This window comes from Oreochromis niloticus, linkage group LG13 (assembly GCF_001858045.2).
Source record: "Oreochromis niloticus isolate F11D_XX linkage group LG13, O_niloticus_UMD_NMBU, whole genome shotgun sequence".
NCBI classification, from domain to species: Eukaryota; Metazoa; Chordata; class Actinopteri; order Cichliformes; family Cichlidae; genus Oreochromis; species Oreochromis niloticus.
The window spans coordinates 22,380,275-22,405,717 of record NC_031978.2 but is presented as its reverse complement, the minus strand read 5'-3'; the positions used below and the strand labels follow the sequence as shown (position 1 = coordinate 22,405,717).

At 39.4% G+C, this 25,443-nt stretch overlaps 2 protein-coding genes across 3 annotated transcripts; both read left to right on the top strand.

Annotated features, from left to right (window-relative positions):
- Positions 1-49: 49 nt before the first annotated feature.
- tmem63ba (transmembrane protein 63Ba) lies at positions 50-20,663 on the top strand. Of its 2 annotated transcripts, XM_005473974.4 has the most exons (24): positions 50-372; positions 6,945-7,156; positions 7,438-7,517; positions 9,837-9,881; positions 10,968-11,058; positions 11,170-11,207; positions 11,303-11,445; positions 11,969-12,020; positions 12,132-12,240; positions 12,341-12,411; positions 12,872-12,949; positions 13,086-13,197; positions 13,632-13,765; positions 13,874-14,011; positions 14,499-14,652; positions 14,826-14,932; positions 15,052-15,138; positions 15,227-15,292; positions 15,575-15,737; positions 16,120-16,225; positions 16,419-16,586; positions 16,699-16,814; positions 16,937-17,008; positions 18,022-20,663. In XM_005473974.4, exons 2-24 carry the CDS (start codon positions 6,965-6,967, stop codon positions 18,199-18,201), a joined length of 2,502 nt encoding a protein of 833 aa, XP_005474031.1. In that variant the 5' UTR covers positions 50-372; positions 6,945-6,964; the 3' UTR covers positions 18,202-20,663. The 2 variants fall into 2 exon arrangements, with proteins under 2 accessions (XP_005474031.1, XP_005474032.1); XM_005473975.4 differs by lacking the exon at positions 9,837-9,881.
- A 1,334-nt stretch (positions 20,664-21,997) lies between these two features.
- LOC100708959 (zinc transporter ZIP9) lies at positions 21,998-25,324 on the top strand. Its single transcript, XM_005473976.4, is given in 8 exon segments — positions 21,998-22,580; positions 22,765-22,791; positions 22,793-22,871; positions 23,108-23,272; positions 23,368-23,436; positions 23,773-23,858; positions 23,935-24,069; positions 24,184-25,324. Coding segments are annotated over 8 exon segments (918 nt in total). The 5' UTR covers positions 21,998-22,484; the 3' UTR covers positions 24,445-25,324.
- The last annotated feature ends 119 nt before the right edge of the window (positions 25,325-25,443 follow it).

The following is a 25,443-nucleotide window of genomic DNA, read 5'->3' as shown; positions in this document are numbered from 1 at the left end:
AATAGAAGCTACACATTGAAGCGCTCCCCTATGGAGACTCTGCCTGTGTGATCTACTTCTGCATAAGAGACGCTCCAACCCGGTGTTCACCGGGCTGCCTTCAGTGGAACTGGTTGGGTTAGCGATAGTTGTTTAACCGGCTCACAGACGGTGGTAGTAACTTGTGTGTTAGTACTGACACTTCGACAAACTACTTCCAGCTGGCTGTTGGTGGGCGCACAGTCACTGGGTCGAAATCAGTCGACGGTCTTTAAATGTTGGACACTCTCCACCTGTTATTTGCTACGTTACGGGGCTACGTTAGCTGAATTGATTGCTAGCTCACCTTAGCAATTTGTTAAAGTTTCTGTCCCTGCTGCGTAGCATATCAAGGTAAGTTGATTTTCTTATCAATAAACATATACCAGCAGTTCGCAGAAATAAAAGATAAAAATATTACGTTGTCGTTTACAGTAGCGAAAGCCCATCGTAAGCTCCTGTCAAACAATAAGAGCGTAAACATTCAGTTACTATTAGCGTCAGGCTAACTAGCCTCAGCTGTATTGAGAGCTGGTTGTTTACACAGTTCATGGAAGTTATGAAACAAAAATTAACCTCGTTGATAGTTATTATTCTGTTAAAAAAAATGTGCTTTATGTTTGGTTTTATTTCAATTGCTATACTCGCACTTCACGCCCAAGAACAAGCCAGTTTCTTAATTATCTTTTTTTTCCACGATCGGGTGGATCAATGGAGCCATGCCAGAGTGTCTGTCATAAAAGCTTTTAAGAATATTTGGAGTTCCTTATAATTTCATGGCTACGCAGAGACTGCTTGTACATGGAGGCGTTAGACAATAAAGCTTTAACTTGCAGTCGTGACATTAAGCTGCGTGTTCAAAGGCAGTAGTTTGACAAGGGTTTAGCTAATCAATAGAAGATCAATAATTCCGAACATTACTCGGATGTCTATCAGGGTCGTTTTTAATCGCTTTGTCTTGGGATTTGCATCATAGTAAAAAGCTAAAATGTACTGGCTCTCCTGACATTGGCTTCTTCACGAACTGATGGCTGGTGGGAACTTGAATATGAAACTAAATGCTGTACTTGTGCGTAGCCTATACAGGGAAAGCACAGGCTGCTACCAGGCGTATTGTTTGCTCATAGTGTGGTGCAATAGCATGAATAAGCATAAATGGGGAAAACCTTTGGAAAAAGTATGCGTCAGACATGTTGCCACTGATACCGTTCGTATAAGCTGCAAAACAAAGGGCCCTTCCATTTTTCTTCTCCTTCTTAAATGCCTTATTAACTGCTTTGTGAAATACAAGCCTTTCTTTGGTCAGGCCTTGCTTCCATAAATATGAAAAATATACATAAAAGCACCTTTCAGTCTGAATGCAAATTGATGCCTTAAATTCCATCCTGCTGCCCAGTCTTGAATTAATAATGACACTGAAATGGATAACCTTCCCTTTGCATTAAACCTCAGTACAACCACTACAACTTTAAAAACAGATTTGTTGTCCTAGCAGTTTAAAGGAATTCAGTAGATTGGAACATAGAGCTCCTTTTATATTTATTTATTTTTATTTAAAGTGGAATTAAATTACAGTAGCTGGGTTACTTTTACAGGCATAATGCATTTCATTGGATTTATGTAACTCTTAAGGCTATGTTGTACTGTGTAGTAGTCTTCTATAATATGGCATCAGCTGCAATTTGTTGTCTAGTTTTATTAGTATAGCAAATTATCTTTGTTATTGAATTTATGCAGTTTCATTGTAACTATTTTTGACCATCAATACAGATTTCTATTTGAATTTCAATGTGTAATGTTTCCTAGTAGGGAATGAGATCTTATTGGGTCTTTGACTTAATGCTTGAGGACATTATGAAATCAGCCTGACATTGTCAAAATCTGTGATAATCAAAGCTGAGCCTTTGTGTATTTGTCAATGATTTACTGGCTAACAATTCAAATGGATGCAATTCTGCATTATCAGCCATCAACATTATTGGAAAACTCTTGTAAAGTCTGATAATTGTCTTAATGCAGAGCACAAATTCATTAAAATGCAAAGGAGGTTTTTTGATCACAAAGAGGAAAAAGTACCAGTGGATTCAAAAGTAGAGTTTGAATAAATGAACAGTTGTGGACATACTGTCTGCCAGGTGCCTTTGGCAGTTTTCTTACAGGGTGTGCACGGATTCTTTGTTTTTCCAGTTTCACATTGCTGATAAGTTTATCACGCAGTGTTTGAAAGCTGATGGCAGAAACTCAGTTGCATAAGAAGTATTTGTTCACTGGTTGTATACATTCAGTGCTGCTGTTATGAGCGCCAGGAAAGAATTTACAAGGTGACTGCTTTGAACCAACACTCGTAAAAAAAATAAAAAAATAAAAATGAAATAACAGTTTTTGTTTTTTCAAGTCACATGTCATAGCAACTTATTGTGAGTTGACCAAAACCAGTTCAGCTTCCTGCAAGCGCCTCATGTGTGTTCCCCATGTGTTATATTTCACTATATTTAGCTGGCAAAGTAAGCCAGTGTTGCTTGACAGCTGCAAATCTATGACCCAGTGTTTTAAAGCACAGGAGGAGAAAAAAAAAAAAAAAAGCCTGTTCAAATATTTGACTTAGTATGGTTAAAGAAGAAATTACTCTCATGCGGTAATGGCATGAATATGTGTGCTGTTGCTAATTATAGATGTAAATATGAGAGTTTTGCAACATTATGCATTAAGATGAATGTAGCCTTTTAAAAAAGGATGTGTGTCTGTATTAAGGCATCAAATTGAATTAGGAAGTTTGTTTTTCATTTCATTTGTTGCAGTAGAGGTTTTCTTGTGATTATTGCTGACTAATTAAATGGCTATAGTATCTGAGAAATTTGAACAAAGCTTTTTTTTTTTCTTTCTTTCTTTTAACCTTCAACAAATGGTCTAGAGTGAATTTTTATTGAGCTTCAGATGGAAAAGCTTTGACTATCTCTCCCATTACATTCACCCTCTTCATATTTGTAGTTGGAGGAAGCAAGCCAGACTGGTACCATGACAACTAGCGTCAGGTGGAAAGGTTCTACAATATTTATGCAACGCTGAGTCATGCTATGATCACACAGTGATGGCGCTGTTCAAATTTCTAAGTGATGGTGCTGTTCAAATTTCTAAGTCATTCAAATGATATTGAATAAAACAACACAGCTAGATGTTTGTTGCAATCCAAAAGCGCAAAAAAAAAAATCATTGGTGTTATTGGTTAAGGAAATATTGCAAATTAAAGTTCCTTATTGTGTATTTCAAGTATAATTAGTTTTTTGTTTTTTGTTTTTTGTTTTTTTTTACTACCAAATAATAAACAAACCTCTGGGTTTTGGATTAAGTTTGAGATTGTATAGATTATTTATCATTTATCATTCGTTCAGTCCATATCTTCTGCTTAAACTAGATCAAGGTTGATTTTTGGCTTGCAACGAGCATTTAGTGGTGAGAACACACACATTGTTTCCTTATTTGAATGAAATCTATACATTATATTAACAAAACTGGTTAAAACATTATTACAATGGAGCTGATTTGCCTTGGGTCCAATGAAAAGGTGCCAAAAATTACTCTATTGATTGCTGTCACAAGTTCTGGTCTAAAAAGCCAGTTTTAGGCTTCTGTTTTGTTTTTGTTTTTTAATCATTCATATAAGTAAGGAATATGGAGGAAATGTCTGCAATAGAGCTGTCAAACAAAAATCCATTTTGAGGCAGAGCAAAAAAACCACATGTCTGTAAACACCACAGGATGGTCTGGAAAGAGTGCCGTATACAGATAAGTTAAAATGTTGCCCTTTGGCCACAGTTGCCAAAGGTATATTTGAAGAGAATAGGACGGAGCACTGTACTTGTTAGTCATAGGGGTGAAAATGTTCTATTTTTGCAGTTGGAGATGCAAATGCTGTGTCATTAGTGAAGATACTGATATTGAAAGGAAGGCTACAGTCTAAAATGTATTAGTAGTTTATCCATGAACTACTAAATATAAGCTGGAGATTCTGGGCCCTCACAGTGCCCAAAATTTGAACTTCACTTCATGGGATATCTGAGCATAGATCAGGGGTGGGCAATCTCAGTCCACGAGGGCTGGTGTCCCTGCAGGTTTTAGACGTGTCCTCGAACCAACACAGCTGATTTAAATGGCTAAATTAGCTCCTCAACATGTCCTGAAGTTCTCCAGAGGCCTGGTAACGAACTAATCATGTGATTCAGGTGTGTTGACCCAAGGTGAGATCTAAAACCTGCAGGGACACCGGCCCTCGTGGACTGAGATTGCCCACTCCTGGCATAGATCCTAAACAGAATAGATGGGCTGGTTTATGACTTGAAGTCATTTACAAGGATGAGTAAGTGCATATTCCTAACGCAGTAGAAGATTGGCTTGGGTTACTGAGTAACATGTTGGATTTGAAACAATTGCCCCAGATATGGATGGATTTACTTTTTATTTCATGAGATCAAAATAAATAAATAACCTTGCATTAACATTTTAAGAAATGTCCACACTGTATGTTCTCACCCTCTCTCAGCACTTCATTACTGATGCTTCTGATCCTAAAATTAACTTTCAACCACAAGTTTCACTGTGCTAATGTGAAGAAGCTGCTGGTCGATGTACACAGACTCTATTCCTAAGCTGCTATTAGCTAATGTTACACACTGGTTACAGTAAAGGGAAGGTGAAAAATAAACATTAAGATGATGAGCTCATGGAATTCATGTGAGCGCCACATCCTTTTGGGTTTGCTGGAAGAATTTCTCCAATTTCTCCATATCAATCACAGCTGTTACAGCCAAAAATCTGTTACAATGCGTTCAGACACTAAAATTCATTTAACAGCAATTAATACACATAAAATGCTTGATGTGTATTGTGTTGCCAATTTAATATTTCTTTTTACTTTTGACTTATTTAGAGGCAATATAGAAATCCACTTCAAATACGTATATTGATGTAATCATGATTCTTTTTCTTTTTTTTTAATGCAATGAAATTTCAGTGTGTAGTTGATGCATTTTTAATGAGAAATACTAAATAAAAGGGAAGTTATGTTTACAGACGCCGACAATATTTGATTCAACCCACAACTGCGTGTGTTTAGATTATTTTAAACTACATTGCATAACAAAAGACATTTGGTACTTGGTTAAACTGTCAGATGTGTAAATCTATACAGTTGTGGGATTTGTATATGTCATATAGATGCTGGCAGTCACAGTGCTCTGGGCAATGTTTCATCAAGATTGGTCCAGTCGTCTAGGAGGAGATGGGGCACATACATCCGTACGATACAATCATTATATTATGATGGATGACATCACTCTAGAATCCAATTAGTACTTGATTTGTGTCTTTATTTCTGTAGCTAGGTTTACTATCACAAATAATATATAACATAATGTGTATATCAGGTCTTACAGTAGGTTCTTCTTGATATACTTAAGTTGCTGGTGCCTGCTGTTGCAGTGGTTCAGTGTTGCTGAATGTACCGGGGGCATGTGCGTTGTGTCCTCATTGGGTTGAGACCGGTCCAGTTGAACTCTGTGGTCTCTATCAGCTTATTGTTCAGCTCCGGCTACGTCCCTCTTGAGTGAAGTCACAGCATTCCAGGGAGCGGATAAATGACTTAGTGTTATGGCAGATGAGCAGCATTGTGGTTGCTGCTGATAATAGTGGGTAGAAGGGCACAAGTATAGCAGTCCAACTATGAAAACGCCCTCTCCAGCTCTTCTCAGAACAGCTTTGTGGTTAGTATGTGTGAAATAACCAGTCTTCTAAATGTGTTATCCTGTTTAATTAGGTTTAAAAATGATGTTTTGTGTCCTCCCTGTCAGCCAGAATGCTGTAATATTTTTACATATGACAACTCTGTAGCATGTTGGGTCCAGAGCTTCCATATGTTGAACTCTCATTAGAGGGTAAAAGCACTGAATGGATGGCTAGTGTTTTATCTAGGAAATACTTTTACCCTGGCCCTAATATTTGATGCATTAGTAGTAATTTACATTTATTTCCAGACCAACTTTATCCATCTTCTGGGTCAGCAAATATTCACCTTAGGAAGTCTGGAGTAATCCGTCATTTCTCTGTGTGCTAGAGAGGAAACCTAAGCTAAACTTAAACTCACTTTGAATCCAAATATTTGCAGTAAAATCCTTTTTTTTTTTTTTTTTTTTTTTTTTTTTTTTTTGGGTTAGACTGTGAAATGAAATGGTACACTTCTTCCATAATTCATTATAACTCTTAGACTTTGAAACATGTCAGTATCTTTTCATCATTAGCCTTTAAGTAGCTTCTTAAGTCAGCTGTTTGTTTCCTTCTGAAATGGATTAGAGAAATTTTGCCACTGGTAAGCTTATCCCAGTAGGCCACATCTTTTAAGCCTGACTGGACTCGTGTTAATGACGTAAGCGCTCACTTCCATGTTGTCTAGAAACAATTCTCCCGTGCGATTGCAGTGTTGGTCTCTTTACTGTAGCTGGAATGAAAAGGAAATGTCTGCTAGCTGACTGCTAAGATGCGCAGAGTCTACATTTGTGCTTACCACAGGTGTTTCCCATGAATTAAGTACATAGTTAAATATGTGTCATTAACACTGAAAGTGTCTGTAAAGAGGGAACAGAAAGTGTACTACATTTTAGAAGCAGGATTTCAGTTGTTGTGTGGTCAGAAATGAGAGCACCAACATGTGATTATTGACATGACAGAAACACCCGCTGGTCATTAAAATGGGAAATAAAAATGTTAGGCCCTGTCACGCAAGATAATGTCATTTCTGGTTGTCTCCCTTCCATTTCTGATAATTTACTGGGTATGCAGACACTGATGTAGTCTTCTGAAGGTAGCTGATACACAGACTGATGATTTCAGTGTATTTGGTTGTAATAAAATAAAATAAAAACTGTTTCTTTTTACAGGTTCTTGTCATGCTGCAGTGATGTACAAGGTACTGATTTTAATACTAACCTTCTGGGGTGTGACAGTGAGCTGCATTGGAACATCGCCGGCACCATCCCACAATGAATCGAAGGAACTGTGTTACTCTGCTCGAATTAGGAGTACTGTACTCCAGGGTTTGCCCTTTGGTGGGGTGCCTACTGTCCTTGCCCTTGACTTTATGTGCTTCTTGGTGAGTACTTCTGTCACTCATATGGATCATAATATTACTATTTATGAGCACCTTTTTACCTAAGTCATAATGCTATCTTCATCATCACATGTGGGCCTTTTTAATATTGTGGATTGTGTTGCCATCACAATTCTAAGAACTGAGGTAAAAATACTTCCAGGAAAGTGTTTTTAGACTATAAACAGCCCAAAGCACTTATGCAACTTTTGTTCAGTAGGTCCCTGTAATGTAAATAAAGGTACTGAAGGTGTTGATCTGCTCTGTTTATCTTGTGCTTTTAGGGTCTGCTGTTTGTGTTCTCTATCTTGAGAAAATTGGCATGGGACTATGGGCGCCTCGCTCTAGTGACTGATGCCGAAAGGTAATAAGAACACACTGGTCTGCTAGACTGGACCAGTCCAGCAACAATGCTGTTAACTTCATTTTATCATACATTTAATGGATTAACATGACTGGTAATGGTTATTCATATCTCTGGATGACATAACAAGGTATTACGATGGTCTTCTAAAAATATGTATTTAATGTAGTTGATAATGGGCAACATTCATGTATTCACATTCATGTTTTTCAGAGCTGAAAAACACATTCATTGCCTTTTGGTGGATAAAACTGACTGAAAACATTGTTCACAGGGTGCCTTTGAGGAGTTACCACGTTCTCTAAACTATTGATTTTTAAATAACTAACTTACTCATTGTATTAAACTTATGTTACACTTATTTAACTACAAAATTATTTATACTGGTATGGTTAAGCTATATTTTATGCACCAAATATTTATACTAAATTAGGTGTAACTTTAAAAATGGCAAACAACAAGCCTGATTTTTTTTTTTTTTTTTTTTTTTTTCCCCCTGCTGGGGTTTCTACCAAGGTTTCACGGAAGGCTTGTTTGTTAGCGTAGGTGCGAGCAGCTTGGGACTTTGCCAGACTTTGGTTATCTGTGTACACAGTTGGATTGTAATGTTACCTTTATTAAAATGGTGAAATCATGACTATGTGTGTTTGTGGGCACGGATTAACTGGATAATTTGCAAGGGATTTACTCTGCTGCGTATCCAGCTTTCTTTATCTGCGGTTTGTTTACCTTTAGACATTTGGCCCAACTCCGAGTACAACACTGTGTCTGGTCCGCTCTGTCAACTCTGTCAGTGTAAAGATATTTAACTACACATTAAATTCATGAAATGTGGTTTGATAAAAAATTTTTTTAAAAAAGTAAAATTTCAACAGCATGTCTGTTTAAAAAAAAAAAAAAAAAAAAAAAAAAAAAAAAAAAAATTATATAGACAGGAACTTTATTGTCACATAACTGTGTATCTTTATCCCTTTGGTTTATCAATAATGGCCATCAGGGAGGTCTCTATGAATAGGAAAAGCTGTAAAACCTTTGAAAATGGAGATAAAAGTCCAAAACCTTTTGCCATCTTTCACATTTCCAGCCTTCCGTTGGGCCATGTCAATTCTAGCCCCCGGATCTTATGTTTGACACCGCTGCTCCGCAGGATTGCTGATTAGATTAAATAACCTAAGAGATTAGGCCTTAAAACAGAGAATTGATTTGTTTGTAAAAATGTAATCATATCATTTAGCCCCACAGTGGTCGTAATTTAACTCATTGTTTCATTTTGGATTTTTTTTTTTTTTTTTTTTTTTTTTTTTAACCTGAAGAGGAGGTTAATTCCTCTGACAGAAGCAGACATCGTGAAGATTTTAGTCCAGACAGGAAGGCAGTTTCAGCACTTTTCCTTGAAAAGCACCCTTTCAGTCTGTGATGGTTTGTACTTCAATACATAGTTTGTCCACTTTGACATTATAAGGCAGGGGTGCTCATGGAAAAAGCCTGAAATTGACAAAGAAGCAAAAATAATTAAACTATTGGTCCTTTATGTACCCCTAGTTCATCTCAACATTAATGTCTACATCTAAGCCCCGAGGACAGTAGTTCGTGCTATTATATGATGATGTATTATTGCCAGATACATTAGGATGGTTAACTAGAAAAGTTTTGGAAGCAGCCAAATAAATGCCTATTAACAAAGAATGATTTTAGGGCTACACCATGAAATTAAATGGATCGGATTAAGAGACTGAATTCAGACCTCTTTGACTGTGAACTCTGGGAACTACATGACACAGTGCTCCATTACCCATGTCCCCCCTGCTGTGTTTGTGTGATGTTGCAGCTAGACTATTTTTGCAGCTGCATGTGAGCAGAGGATGAGGTTGCAGCATGGTGGGAGGATGGGAGGGGGGTGGCAGCATGGAACACTTTTGTAATAGACAGGAAATGTAGTTTGTTGTCCCATGAAACTGTGCTGACTTCAGATCATTGTCTTTTTTTCATGTTCTGAAAAGAGAATGTTACCTTTCCAGGAAAGTTGGACAATCAAAAACGGGGATTACATATGATGCATGGTTTGTTACAGCTGCAAAAACAATTACAATACAATAAATAAAGTGGTTAATACTTCCCAGGTCCTGAACACGTGTATATGGCTGGATAATGTATCCTAGTGTGAACAGAAACCTTCATTGGTATGCTTGTGGTGTAATATGCCTACCCAGATTTTCTCTAAACCAGTTCCCCTGTTTTTCCCCCAACAGAGTGATTTCCTCTTAACTAAACTGAATGGCTTTGATTTACTTTTTTTTTTTTTTTCTTTTTTTATTATAGAAGAAAAAGGGATGCAATTTACAGTCGTCTGGAAGAACAGGAATTGTATGTTATCTCTCCTTATCATTGACTTTTTCTTCTTTCCTTTTGACTTTCTGTAGACCGCCTTACTCATAATTCTTGTCTGCTCAGGGCGCACTGGTTTTCTTCATGTTTTTCCTCTTTTTTAACTCTTGATGGTTTGGCATTTTCCTCCTTCAGGCATTTCCGAGCACCAGGCTCCGACTCTTTGTCGCTCTCATGCTTTTGACGTTGGGTGTCCCTGTCCTCTCTCACTGTCCTAATCAGATCTTTGTATGCTAATCTGTGTATTAACCTCTTTATGAAGCACGGGCTTCTTCTGTGTGAGCACACCGCATGAGCAAGACACACAGGATGCTTACAGGGAAAGGTAATACTTCCCTGATCTGTGGTTATTCATAGACAGGCCCTAACATGGAGCACCTACAGTGTAACCTGTGTACTAGACCTGGCATGTGCAAAAGGAGGACTGATTTTTCCAGCCTCAGGCTCCTTACTAATTCCATCAGAGATTTCTTAGAATCCCGGGTGACGTCATCCTTTAATGTAGTATTGAACTCTGAGTAAAATAAAAATTCCAGCAGAGTCGGGGTTCTCTTCATAATGATATATGTAAAATTAATTGCCATTTCCTTCCAGGGACATGCAATAAATTTGTATAAAGTAAATACATTTAACAAGGACAGCCTGTGGCTCTGCTGGAAGAACTCCCCAAGTCTGTCTCTGGATTGTTGCTGGGTTTCTCTTTCTTCCTCTGTGAATTGTTTCTGCCGTGTCATTTTTATTGCACCATTTATTCTGACGGCAGCGGTGCAAATAACCTGTAGCTCTTAGCTCCTAACACTGCATGAGATGTGGCTGCAGAGATTGTTTCTGAGGTTTACTGGTTTACCACCTTAAATCCGCTGTGAACCACACACAGCATTACCTTGGGTGAATCTCTTCAGATCATTTCACAGCGTGTGTTTGTTTTGTGTCATTGCCTTTTCCATACTGAAGGTTTGTCCTTTTTCCTGAAACCTAGAGCTAATATTGTTGTATGGTATATGATGATGTTGGGTAGTTGTGTAACATCATGCAAATGCTATGTGTTGTGTCTTTTGCATATAGTATGGTGTCTCCCACTACATCTGACATGCATGAACGCTATGAGCGCCTCACATCAGTCTCTAGCTCTGTGGATTTTGATCATAGAGACACAGTAAGTATGCTCTTACCGCTGCATAATATTGATGATAGTAATAATAATAGTAACAGTAACAAAACAGGAAAACTGGTACAACATTGTGAAATGCGTGCTATTCTTCTTTAGGGATTCTGTGACTGGTTAACTTCTATATTCCGGATCAAGTGAGTCAGCCTGTTTAAAGCCTATTTTAAATAAAAGATTCCAATTTTCTTTGTTCTGAATTTTGATCAAGGTGTCCCCTGTTTTCTTTCTAAAGGGAAGACGAGATAAGGGAAAAATGCGGTGACGATGCAGTGTACTACTTGTCCTTTCAGCGCCACATCATTGGCTTGTTAGTAGTGGTGGGCGTGCTCTCTGTTGGCATCATCTTGCCAGTGAACTTTTCTGGAAATCTGCTAGGTGAATAAGAGTAACCTTTAAAAGTCTACATTTTCTTTTAAATATTTACGATAGTTTTTCTCTAAATGTTTGACCAGTTTGATGCTTTTGTTTATTATTTTATTTCTTTTTCTTTGGTTTTTGGTATTTTATCTTTATTCTGCTTTGGGGTTTCTTGGGTTTTTTTTCCATCTTTTGACAACCTTCTCTACTGCATAGATCTGTAAATGTTTTAGAAAACCTATAATGCGCAGAACCAATGCAGTTGTTGGTGTTACATGTTACTACAGACCGATGTTGTGGGTTACCACTTATGTTCTTTAACTTGTGCGAGGATAGTCATTTTCTAAACTAACAGGTAATTAGTTACTATGGTGTAAGCACTTTTTATATTTTTGGAAGGTCAAAAGATTTTTTTACTACAACAAATGAGCCTTTTACTTTTCTCCCATTTAAAACCACTTTCCACATATCCTTGCTGTGTTCTGTGCAGAGGTTGCTTTTCACTCAAGTTTCACTTATGCTTCGCTTTTTCTTTCCACAGAAAACAATGCTTATAGTTTTGGGCGAACCACTATAGGAAATCTCGGAGCAGAGTGAGTATCGGAGCGTCCTTTTTTTATACAGCATAAAATGCTATTAAAGAAGTTCATTAGGTTTCCCCTTTGTGCCACTAATTAAATCTTTTTTACATTCTGTTTTTCAAGTAATGCACTACTGTGGCTGCACACCATCTTTGCATTTCTTTACTTGTTACTCACGGTGTACAGCATGAGACGGCACACATCCAAAATGCAATACAAGGAGGATGACCTGGTGGGTGGCACGGTTTCAGACAACCATGTTTGGATGATTCTTTTCATGCGCATCAGTCTGTGTGGTGTTAGTAATTGTCGCTTTTTTCATCTCCATGTAGGTTAAACGCACTTTATTCATAACTGGGATCTCCAAATATGCCGAAGAAAAGGAGATAAACCAGCACTTTGAGTAAGGATTTTGCCCCCAGCTCCACAGTTAAAGTCTCATTATAGTTAAAATTATCTGTGTATATAAATGGTACAGTACTTTGCCATGGCAGCTTTGCAGTAACTCTATTAAGTTAGATGAGAACCATTCCCTTTTCTGTTAAGAGTTGCATCGTCATGGCTTTTAAGGTTAGGATCAGACAATGGCAGGACTGTATGTGTAATTTTCCATAATAGAAGGCAGATGAGCAGAATTAAGTATGGCACGTGCCACAGTGGTTTAGGATTGAGACTGGGGTGGTTTGGCTCAGATCGTACCTGACCAAACAGTATTAACTGCAATCCTACATGTGCCCCCAGTATTTTGATGCTATTGTAATGTAATATTTGAAAAGTCCCTTCACTGATATAAGGAATGTGTTATGAATCGTTGTACTTTAAAATGTACTCATTTTGTCTCCTTCTCTGCCCTTGGTTCACAGGAAGGCATATAACTGTCGTGTACTGGAAACTCGTCTCTGTTACGATGTAGCCAGTTTGATGTATCTTAACACTGAAAGGTAACAATGTTTTAACAAAATATGTGTTTCAGTGTTTGAAGATTTTTTTTTTTTATTTTTTTTTTAAATATATGTACTTAAAATACTGGAAGCTCCACATCTTCAGTAATCCTGATTGCTTATGTGTTAATTTCAGGAAAAAGGCAGAACGCAGTAAGAAATTCTTTATTGACCAGAAGACATTTACCATGGTCAACCCAAAGCCCTGTGGACACCTGTGCTGTTGTATCGTTAAAGGGTGTGAACAGGTGAGTATGATATAACTTTACCTTAAAACTGTGCAATCTAATACTGGTGTAGCTTATATCGAAAAAACACATGTATGAAGTGTGGACTCTGTAGTGAGAGCAGTTGAATAGGTATGGGTATGAACTGAATCCTTTTGATTTGGTTAAGAATTCATGGTTTTTCCACTGCTCCTTCATTAAGCTATGGGACTGTGTAACCCCTGAACACGCTAAATGGCTTTTACTGGTTAAATGCAACAGTTTCACATTGTGCAGCTTGTCATGATATTATTATTATTATTATTATTATTATTATTATTCATTTTGTACCTCTGGTAACTACGTTACAACTTTCCACTTCTTAAATGCTATCTGAGTTTTACGATATCTAACTTGATAAATGTTCTTATCCCAGGGTATCCCAGTAAACCATTAAAAAATATAATCTTTCATAGGAAGAGGCAGTGAGCTTCTATACCCGTTTGGAGGCAAGCTTAAAAGAACAATGTAGGAAGGAGAGGGAGAAGATCAACTCGAAACCTTTAGGAATGGCTTTTGTCACCTTCGAGGATGAAGGCACAGCTGCAATGTACGTATGCTTACCTACATGGGAAAATAAATGTATATGTGTCTGCTCCATTGTTTTTGAACTGACAAGCTCTTTCGCTCATTACCCGACGATCCAATCTGTTCCCAGAATTTTAAAGGACTTCAATGCCTGCAAGTGTCATGGCTGTCAGTGCCGTCGTGAGCCCAAAAGCTCTATATTCAGCGGGAAACTGCATACACAAAAATGGACCGTCGCCTATGCCCCTGATCCACAAAATGTTTACTGGTAAGAACACATTTAAGTAACAAGTGCTGTAATTCTAACTGTTCGTAACTGTTTATTCATAACGCTCTTAACTGATTAATTTGATTCAGTCCCATTACTTTCCCATAAAAGGCGACGGGATGTGGGGAAGTAATAATAAGGTATCTGGGTGAAATAGAAGTCACGAAGACAGGGTGGGTGGAAGGGAACTAAAACTAAGGTTTTATTTTATCAGCCGTTCTACTCTAAGAAAATCAGCCAAGGCACATCTGCTACTAAGCAATTGTGGCTTGCTTAGTGGGGGGAGAACTACACAACACACCCACACATCAAAACCACAGTAGGGCTGCTTGGGATGTAATGAGTCCATTTTTCCAAAAAATACTTCCTCACTCCAGATGATCTATTGTTTTTTAAGCTGGAGTATCAGTTTGCCAGCCAGCTGCGTCCGTAACTGCAGGTCATCAGACTGTGTCAGTCTAACCGCTGTATAACCTTTATCCCACAGGGATCATCTGTCACTGGGAGGATTCAAGTGGTGGCTCCGCTGCTTGTTAATCAACTGTATCCTCTTCATCCTCCTCTTCTTTCTCACCACTCCTGCCATTATCATCTCCACCATGGACAAGTTCAATGTTACCAAACCAGTGGAGTACTTAAATGTGAGCATCCCAACATTTTAATGCTTAATTTAATTTAAGTTATAAGCATATTCATGTTTTTCTCTTAGCATTTGAGTTCAAGGCATCACAAGTCTGGATCCTAATACAGAAGCACATGAATTCACCTGTTTAGTTACATAAACATATCCTTGTCTGTCTGATCTGTTCCTCAGAATCCAATCATCACCCAGTTCTTCCCCACCCTCCTCCTGTGGTCTTTCTCTGCCTTACTTCCTACTGTCGTCTACTACTCTGCCTTCTTCGAAAGGCACTGGACCCGGTATGGTTTAAATTCTCTGCCGTCAACAGTATTTGATTTATGTTGACTTTATTTTAAGTTAAAGCTGATTTGGTGTATTGCATAATTTAATGTGTCCACCTTTTTATTTGGTTGTATAGGTCAGGAGAAAACAGGACTACGATGCATAAATGCTACACTTTCTTGATCTTTATGGTCCTGTTGTTGCCCTCTCTTGGACTCACCAGGTACAGTATGTTCTTATTTTGCGCTGCCCAGCAATACAAGCATCTGAAATATTTCAGATAATTAATTTCATTTCCTGTTTCTTTGCAGTTTGGATGTTTTCTTCCGGTGGCTTTTTGACAAAAGTTTCTTGCAAGAAGCTAAAATAAGATTTGAGTGAGTAGTGTACTTCTATGGAGGTTTCAATATGACACAGCAGAGTGAAATTTTTAATGGCAAATTCAGAGAGTAAACAGTGAACAGCACAGTGCTATGCTATTGTATATTTTTAATTGATTTTTAAATATTTATATCAGTCATTTAGCAATACCAAAAACATCTTGAATTAATCTGTAATGACTCCTGCAATAATTTTCAAAACTCATTTTAATATTTTTGATAATTGCTTTTTTTTTTTTTTTTTTTTTTTTTTTTTTTTTTTTTTTCTTTGCTTTGTAGGTGTGTTTTCCTTCCTGACAATGGAGCCTTCTTTGTAAACTATGTCATAGCATCTGCATTCATCGGTAATGCCATGGACTTGCTGAGGATTCCTGGTTTACTGATGTACATGATCCGCCTCTGTCTGGCTCGCTCTGCAGCTGACAGAAAGAATGTCAAAAGGGTTAGTGAGACCATATGATGTGAATAAGGGCGCAGAAGGGTAGATACACTATGTGCATTCATGTGTTGTGGCTGTGCTCTTAATGTGAAAAGATATTTATATAAATGTCTTGGGCTTTTGAAGTACTGCTGACATGATGAGATACTTGACTAGTTTGAAAAATTGTCTCTGACAATTTTCGCATTAGATCAAATGTTTCAGTGATATTTTAAATCGCCTGGTGTGATTGTGGTTGTTTCACTGTTACTTTTATGTCTGTACTGTGTGCTGAAATACAATGGTGAAAACTATATAATCCAGCCTTTTATAGGAACTCTCGATGATTAATGCCACATTTGTTAGTAGAAACGTTTGTTTTAAGTAGCGTGTTGTCTCTTTATAGCACCAAGCCTATGAGTTCCAGTTTGGGGCAGCTTATGCCTGGATGATGTGCGTCTTCACTGTGGTCATGACCTACAGCATAACCTGCCCAATCATAGTCCCTTTCGGTGAGTTCTGCTGTTTAATAGCCCCGCTAGCTTGCTCCTGTTTCACTTTAACATGGTTTGCTGATTAAATTACAGCAGGATAAACATGTAGAGGACAGACGGCGTGCAGTGATTCTGTTCTTTATACAGTGGCTTATCGGCAGGCCTAATTGGATTAGCTCTACTGATTGGCTTGCCTCTGTTCCCTGTGCAGGGCTGATGTATATGCTGCTAAAACACCTAGCAGACAGATACAACATGTATTATGCGTATCTGCCATCTAAACTGGACAAGAAGATCCATTCTGGAGCTGTAAACCAAGTGGTGGCTGCTCCTATCCTCTGCCTGTTTTGGCTTCTCTTCTTCTCCACTGTTCGCTCGGGTAGGAAGACGACTCCACCTAGAGGCCACTATGATCCTTAACACATGCCTGGTGTTATTTATGAAAGACAGATCCCAGTGCAATAAATGTCTCTCCCGGTTCTTTCCTCCAGGGTTTTCAGCCGCAACATCCATGTTTACATTTGTGGTTTTGATCACCACAATCATCATTTGCCTCTGTCACGTCATCTTTGGGTATTTTAAATATTTCAGCGCTCACAACTACAAGGTTGGTAGATGGTCACTTTTTATAGCGTGTTACTGTTTAGAATCATGCTGATTAGCCATTCTAGTGTTTTACTCTAGTATCATGCTCCACTACGTATTTTCAATGTGTGTTTTCTCTGTCAGATTGAAACGGAGGCTGTGGACGGATTGGAAAATGGAGACTCAGCGTGTCCTTCTACTGCCAACAAGGCAGCGGTATGTATTCAGTGGTTTATTCGATGTCAACATGGGCCTCAGAGCATCCTGTTAAAAAGCAGGATGTTCTGCCAAAGCCTTTAGTAGCTGATCGCAAAATTCAAAAACAAAGGAGAAAGATGGGTAACATAGTTTTAATGCAGAATTGTGCTTTTTCAGTGCATGTGGAGCAATGTTACTTTAGAGATTAATTATAGATGGGGTGAGATTGTGAAGAACTTCACTACAGCAAAATTCTCTAACTTGCTTGATTTTGAAATTGATACCGTAGATATCTGTTAGGAGGCTGAAGGGTGGCAGTGGCAGGTGCCAGTATTTTTAATGACGACAAACCACATCCATATATGCAGACAAGATACATGCATCAAACAGAATCTGTTAAGAAACCTACCTATCCAAGACCACGGTTGCCAAAGAGATATACTCCTGTTATCCCCCGCATGTCCAAAGACATGCAGTTAGTGGGGTACTGTTAATCAGTAGGCCAGCGTGGTGGCACGGTGGTTAGCACTGTTGCCTCACAGCAAGAAGGCCTTGAGTTCAATTCCACCATCAGGCAAGGGTCTTTTTTTGTGTGTGTGTGGAGTTCTCCCCGTGTTTGTGTGGGTTCTCTCTGGGTACTCTGGCTTCCTCCCACAGTCCAGAGACATGCAGTTAGTGGAGATGGGTTCATTGGAAACACTAAATTGCAGATAGTTGTCTGTGTCTGTGTGTTAGCCCTGCGACAGACTGGCATCCTGTCCAGGGTGTACCCTGCCTCTCGCCCTATAGTAGCTGGGATGGGCTCCAGCCCCGCCCGCAACCCTGACAAGGTTAAACAGAAGAGACAAAGGGAGTATAATCAGCATGCTTCTTGTTTAACAATACATTTCAGTTAAGGATAAACTAGGAAAAACACACACATGGTAGAACCTGTAGAACCAAGCCTTAAAAAAAACGAAAAACCTTGTAGAGAAACATTAAGATGAGTACCAAACTGTAATACTCTTTTTATTTCTGACTGCCCCCTACAGCAAATGTACATTGCTGAAGTACTGCAAGAGCCAAATTCAGATGAGACTGGTTCTGGCAGCGGTGAGGACGACGGCCAGGGGTCCTCACAAGACGAGGAAATAATCAGTGTTGACAATGGCTTAAATGAAGCCTTTCAGTCTGGTGAGGACAGCCTAATTGATAATGAAGTGCGGCAATGATTCCACCTGGGAATAGAAAGCCAAGTCACTTTAGGAGCACACTGAATGAGTGAATTAAATGAGGAACTGAACCAGAGGTTCTCCGAAACATCTCATCCTCCTTGAGGGACCTTCCACTAACATAAGCACCCTGCCCTGTCTACTAAGATTTAAATGGACTGTCGCACAAAGACTCTCACATTTCCTTCACTGGGCCTCACCAGGCTGCATCCTATGTGTACCTACTGGAGAAGGAATCTACTCTGGCATCGAAAGGGTAGCAACATCTTTGCTCCTGACGCAACTGAGGCACATCCCAGTCGCTTTCTCTGGACCAATGGAAAGAAGACATTAATGCATAAGGAAATCATTGCCTTGTCTTGTAAGGGGAGTTACCTTGGTATTGCACCCGAATGACAGGACCAGTATGCTCCACATTCACTAAGGTACTGCAGTATGGCATGCAGCTTCAAAAACTTGGAGAGATTTTTCCCATAATCGCTAACTGTACTAGATGTTTTCAGAGAATAAGCAGATTAGGAGAGATGAGCGCATGAGATGATGGGAGCAGCCTTTATGCCAGATAGTGCTATCAGTCCAGATGAGATGGTCTCACATGATTCTTCCAGTTCCATAGAAGCCTTTAAAAACTGGGAAAAAATGCTACTTAACACTCCAGGAAGCTTTGACACTGTACAGCTATTTAAAAAAAAAAAAAAAAAAAAAATCTCTGGATTTGTAAAATAGCCTTTTTCGACATGTATTTATTGGTAGGCATGGAGTTTTTAATGCTGTCATGCTTTATACACCCTTTAAGCTGTGGAAGAAGAGAGTTCATGTCTCGGCACACTACACTGATCATGATCTTAGTTTCTGGGTCTGAACCTTTTGTTGGGACTGCAGTTGGAATGCTGCTACTAATGCTGCCTCCAAATTAAAAGGGGGGGAAACCTTTGCACAGTTGCTGCAGAAGGACCAGAGCTTGAGAGCCTGTGGAAGTTCTAGCTATGAGGAACTTCCCCCTCCCCCAGGTCAGTTTTAGATGGCGCTGACTGTGCTTCTGTACGTGTTGTTCTCATTTCCTTTTTGTTTACGTTTTCATGTAAATTGCTTGAAATTAAGATTTAGCTCAGGTGGCTGACATTTTTTTTTCTTTTGTCCTGTCAGGCCCTCTTTAATGTCAATGTTTATGTAGACACTTTATCATGCAGATAGCTTATTTTAAGTTTCTGTAGTCAATGAGGAGAGATTAGGGGTGTAGACTGTTCTTTTTTTCTTTTTCTTCGATAACACTGAATAATGGGCAAGATTTAAGTATAACAGTTACAGATATTATTTTTTTTTTTTTTTAGTGTCGTACTTGTCTTTAATAGGAAAGAGAGGTTTGTGAAGGAATAGTTTGACCCAGAAGTGTCTGTGAGCGTATAGACATGCACTAAAAGACCACATTTGATCAAGAAATGCAGCAACTCTAATCAGAATACTTTAACAACATCATTGCAACACTACGAGCTACCCTATCAAATATTTAAAAAATGAAAAAGATTTATGATAAAAGGCAAAGCACAACTGCTGTCTGTTGACTTAAAGATATGGGATCATATTAAAACATTTTTTGTACCAGCTTTGGGAACCATAGACAAAATAAATGTGCACTAACTGATCTTCCACTTGTATGACTGATGGAGAAGGGCACACCTTGGTGTATTGGTACCACGTATAGGTTCATCATCATGGTACTAACGAGAGAATTGTTTGACACCGCTGATTCCTGTGCTCTTTGCATCACGATTAGGTGATTTAGTTGGTTTGGGTTTTTTAATTTTATTTTTATACCTCTGAGCTGGCTTGAACTGTCTGAATGTGTCAGGTAGTACATCTTTTCCGGTAACTATAATCTCACCTCAACTAACATTTCCACGTTTCCGCTAAGCACTGAATGTAGTTAAATATATCACATCTGGTGAGATAAAGGTAGTATACGAGTGGTTCTGTATTTAAGCAACTTTAATGGGACGGTTCTCTCACTAAGCCAGATGTTTTATACTGTATTCAACCTTACTGTTGTCCAGCCCAGTGCTCTTGTATTTAATTTGCATATAGATCTACATTTGTTAGTCTCATGGTTTCAGTGACTTCTGTAATGATGGATTTTTCTTTTTTAGTTATCTTTGTAAGATCTGTATAAACTTACTGCAAATAATCGGGTTGTATTTTTTTTTTTACGCAGCCGATCTCTAACGGAGGTTGTGGGCTTGTTTGTCTCTGCATCTCAAAAAGTGCACAGTCACAATGTTTTGTTTTTGTTCTGTTTTTTGTGCTTTGCCTTTTTTAGGTTTAGATCATTCTAGATATTGAGAGTAACAAAGGCATATCTCAACATTCGACTTACTCGTTTATCATTCTTTCCATTGGTCTGTCTGTACAACAGACATATTCTGTACTTCCCCTGAGTTCATTCAACAATAAATGTGTTTAATCAGCTTAGTTGATGATAAGAGTTTCTGTTCAATCATCCCGTGGTAGAGGAATTTAAAGTAATGATATCTCTCTGATATTATAATTTTATTTTATTCAGTTGCACATGAAAGCTGAATTTGTGTTCAGTTCTATACTGTTGCAGCTTTATTTGGTCAATTAGCAGCAGCTTCATTAGTTATACTTCACTATCACTGGGTTGGACCCCCTTTTGCCTTCAGAATTGCTTTAATTCTTCGTAGCACAGATTCAACAAGGTGCTGGAAACATTACTCAAAGGTTTTGGTCCGTGTTGACGTGATAATGTTGTTTAAATGGATCAGCTGGTACCGAGGAGCCCAAAGTGTGCCCAAAAAATACACCTCCGCCACCCCTGAACTTTGATACGAGACAGGATGGATCCATGCGTTCACGTTGTTTATGCCAAATTCTAACTCTACCATCCAAATGTTTCAGCAGAAATCAAGACTCGCCAGACCAGGCAATGTTTTTTTTTTTTTTTTTTTTTTTTCCTTCTTCTTCTTCTTCTTCTTTTATTGTCCAATTTTGGTGAGCCTGTGCAAACTGTAGCCTCAGTTTCCTGTTCTTAGCCGATAGAAGTGACACCCACTTTAGTCTTGTTTGCTGTAACGAGTGGTTACTTTAGCTGCTACTGCCTTCCCGTCAGCTCGAAGCAGCCTGGCCATTCTCCTTTTGAGCTCAGACATCAACAAGACATTTTCACTTCGAGAACTGCTGCTTACTTCTCTTTTTATGACCATTTTCTGTAAACCACAGAGATGGTTATTCAGCCATTTCTGAAACACTCAAACTAAAGCACCTTTCTGTCTCAATCTGTTTCTCACTTTTGAACTGTATGGCAGGCCAATACAGAAAATGACATTAATATTTAATTAAATGTGTAGTGAATTAATTTAAATTGGAAATAAATATTTAAATAATTAAACACCTGTTCATTTCATTTAAAGAATTATTTCAATGAATAAATGACATTTAATTCTTTAATTTGTATGTAATTTAATTTATTTTGGCACTTGTGGCCCTCTATACCTTGTTTTCTTCTTCTTGTGTTTTACTCTTTTGATAGCGTGTTTTAATTGTTGCACAGTGCTTTAACTTTTATGTCAATGGAAAAGGGCTATTAAAATAAACTTAAGTACTAAACTATATTAGTGGTATGCAAAAGGGAGTGTATCGGCTTGTTATGTAACCTGTGTAATGCCAAGTCAAACAAAACTTTCCAGCCAGTGACCTACACTCCCTCTTCTTCCATCAGGAGCCTCACGTTGTGAAGGAATTCGTCTATAACACACTCACTGTGCTCTTTATAGTGTCCACTTAGTGCGGTCTGGGAGTACTTTGTTGAGATTGAGATGTTGCGCAATCGAAGCCCGAAAAGATTCAATTAAGCGCATTTGTAGAAAAAAAAAAAAAGTTGGATAATGTGTGTAACAGATGTGTTGTCCTACAGTGTAAGATGGGCGCGTAAAACCTCTCCAGAAAATACCTTTCAACCCACCCTGTCAAAACCGGCCTGGGTCATGTTTAACTGGGGCACAGAGGAATAGTTTGGCCCAGGTTGCAGTTCTCGCTGTCGGACACTTGGCGCTGCTGCTTGGGAAGCAGCTGTGTAGCAAACGAGGGGGGGCGGCCACGGCGGTGCGACGTGGAAAGGCAGAACAGCATTCTGGTCTCTGATAGTAGAGATTAAACTCCAGCGACACAATGAGAACACACACCGTCCCGGATCTCAGTGGGATCTAACGCTGAAATGAAAGCAAAGCGGCGAACCGGGTAAACACTCGTGTTAGGAAGAAGTCGTCGCCATGGACGGAGGGCTGATTATTACATTTATATCTGTGGCGATGTTTGTAGGCTCCTTTCTGCTTGGATTCATCCCACTGTTGTTTCAACTGTCTGAGGTAAGTGATTTCCTTTGTTTATATCCAGTCCGCTATCGCATCGGACTGTCTGGATCTACTTCATCTTGTCTTATTTGTCGTGCCCTCATAATGTGCAAGGCTGTTGTTTTGGAAACTTGCTGAACAAGTAGCACTTGTGAGGGGAATCTCAGTCATCAGCTGAAATCACGTGTCTTAACCCTAGAAAAGCCTGCAGTTCGTCTCCATCCTGGGGGGCAGGTCTGCTGTGTGGGACAGCGCTGGCCATCACCATCCCAGAGGGAGTGGGTTTGCTGGAAGACTCGTGGAAAGGTGAGCAGGAAAAGCTCAAACATGCACATGAAAATGAAGCAGAATGGCTCCTGTGCAAGCTTTGTGTTTATCTGGGTGCGCTAACCCACCAAATTTGCATGTGTTTGATTGTAGCCTCCAGATGATTGATGAGGCAGGTGGGAGATGAAAATGCTGCTCTCTGTAAAAACAACAAAAACAAAAAACAAAAACAAGCTTATCAAAAGCTCTTTCTGTCCTTCATCTTCCGTCTCCAGCGTCATCTTCCTCTGATGTGTCATCCGGTCTAAATTCCAGTAAAGAAAATGGGAATGTGGCAGAGAGAGGCCTCCCACCTCGGTTCTTCATTGGGGTTGCTTTGACGCTCGGGTTCACCTTCATGTTTGTCGTCGATCAGTTGGGAAGCTACCTTTCCACACGCGGCAAGTTGTCAGAGCTCTCACACCAGCTTTATATTGCAGAGTGTTGCCTCCACAGATTTGTTAACTACCTTAATGTGTGTAATGTCTAATTTCAGACCAGACGACTCGTTTGTCCAACAGCATCCACTTCACAGCTACGTTGGGCCTGGTTATTCATGCTGCAGGTATGTGACACAGCCAAACCTCTCCTCTGCATATTTATTCTCTTGCTTTTGCTTGAGAAGCACTGTTTCGCTGGCTTCGAGGACACAGGGGTGGAAAGTTTACAAGGAAACTGTGACGTTCCTTATGCCCCCGTGTGACTCAGCATGTGATTCTGCAGAACAGCCTGTAGGATCTAACTTTAAAGTTATTTAAACAGGGATAACCAAGCTTGACGGGAGTCGCAAATCAAACAGCAATCATCCATGATGCACATCCTAAAGACCGGAGACCTATCCAAATCCACATAAAAGAAGTAGGTGTACCATCACAGTAATAATCTCTTTGTTTGCTTTTAGCTGATGGATTTGCTCTGGGTGCTGCTGTGGCTACAGGTCAAGTGACAGTACAAGTTGTAGTGTTTTTTGCTGTGATTCTGCACAAGGTGAGAGAACGTCTCATTGAAATGATCAGATGTCTGGGTGACGAGCATGATGCTATTGACCGTCTCTCCTGTCTAGGCGCCCGCGGCTTTTGGCTTGGTCTCCTTTCTGATGCACGGAGGCCTCGAGAAGAAGTTCATTCAGGGACACTTACTGGCCTTTTCAGCTGCAGCGCCTATAGTTGCTATTGCCACTTACTTCATATTATATGCAGTAAGAAAGCACAATCTGACAGTCGTGTCTGCTTGAAAGGACATGCATTAAATCCCAGTGACTAGACGGTTGCTGGTTCTAAATTATTTAACTTGATGTGTGCTGTGTCTGCAGTCTGGAAGCTCGTCTGAGAATCAGCTCAGTGCAACAGGAGTGGGAATGCTCTTCTCAGCGGGGACGTTTCTCTACGTGGCCACGGTGCATGTTCTCCCTGAGGTCAGCAGCAGCAGAACTGATGAGCTGCCCTTGGACTCCGAGCAGCAGTCTGGAGCCGAAGCTCACCAGCAGAGACACTTGGGGTTTCTGGAGAGCCTCACTCTCATCATCGGTGTGGGGCTTCCAATGTTGCTGGCCCTCGGAGTGCACGATGACTAAAAGAAAACATGAGGGCAATTTATTTTAAAGGGGTGTGAAAGGAAAACTCCGAGCACCTGTACTATATGCCACAATGACTGGAGGACAAAATGGGCTTTGGCAGAGTCTACCTTGGTCCTCTTATTTCAGTGTAACTTGGATTTGTGCCAGGCTATTGTTTGGGTGTCAAAAAGCTTTCCGGGTAGTGATAAAGAATCAGGTAACTAATATATTTTCATAGCTGAATTGAGTTTCCATTCAGGGAAAGCAGAAACAGCTCTCATTTGTTGCCACAGTCCGCTGAAGGCATGCCATGTTGAGGTATTAAATATCCCAAAAGATGAATAGATTTACAGGAACAACCAAATAATTCGATACTCTCTCACCTAGAAAATAAGTTCTCTAGGGCGTACACTTTATATTATTATATTTTACGGCTAAGAGTTTGAAAATATGGCCGGATTTTCAGATTATAAATGTGCAATAATACAAACAACAAAGTTTTTTTATAATGTTGTTTGTCTGAGCAGGTTTATGGTGGGGATCGTGTCGAGTGAGAGGCAGCCTGGACAGGTTACCGTCTGTCTGTCTGCTATCACAGAGGCACGGGCCAAGTGCTCACACTCACAGCTACAGCTAATGCTAATTTAGAATCATCTCTTTGACTCAGCATTCATGCTTGTGCAGTGTGGAATAAGGCCGGGGCATGGGGACAAAACCGGGGACACATGGAGAACATCCAAACACAGATAAGGGGCCCAGGTTTGAACCTCTCAATGTGAAGTGATAATAACTGCAGCCAAATGAGATTCCTTGTGCGAGTTTTGTGATTTAACTTTTTTTTAAAATAGTCAGAACAGCGTCTTTAAGACCAACCGGTAAACTGGTCCAGCAACTCTCATGCTAGGTGATATGTTAGACGGAGACAGGTTCCTGGCAGCAGGCGAGGTACGTGTCAAGAACTATCAAGCAGATTCTGGAGGTTACAGATGTTTTACTGACTCACTGCCACTTAGAGCA

Bases quoted from the DNA above. Each gene is read 5' to 3' on its own strand.
- tmem63ba (XM_005473974.4), top strand. From the start codon at position 6,965: ATGTACAAGGTACTGATTTTAATACTAACCTTCTGGGGTGTGACAGTG. The intron at 13,198-13,631 runs GTGAGTATGATA...AATCTTTCATAG, and splicing joins TCGTTAAAGGGTGTGAACAG to GAAGAGGCAGTGAGCTTCTA. The intron at 17,009-18,021 runs GTATGTATTCAG...TGCCCCCTACAG, and splicing joins CTACTGCCAACAAGGCAGCG to CAAATGTACATTGCTGAAGT.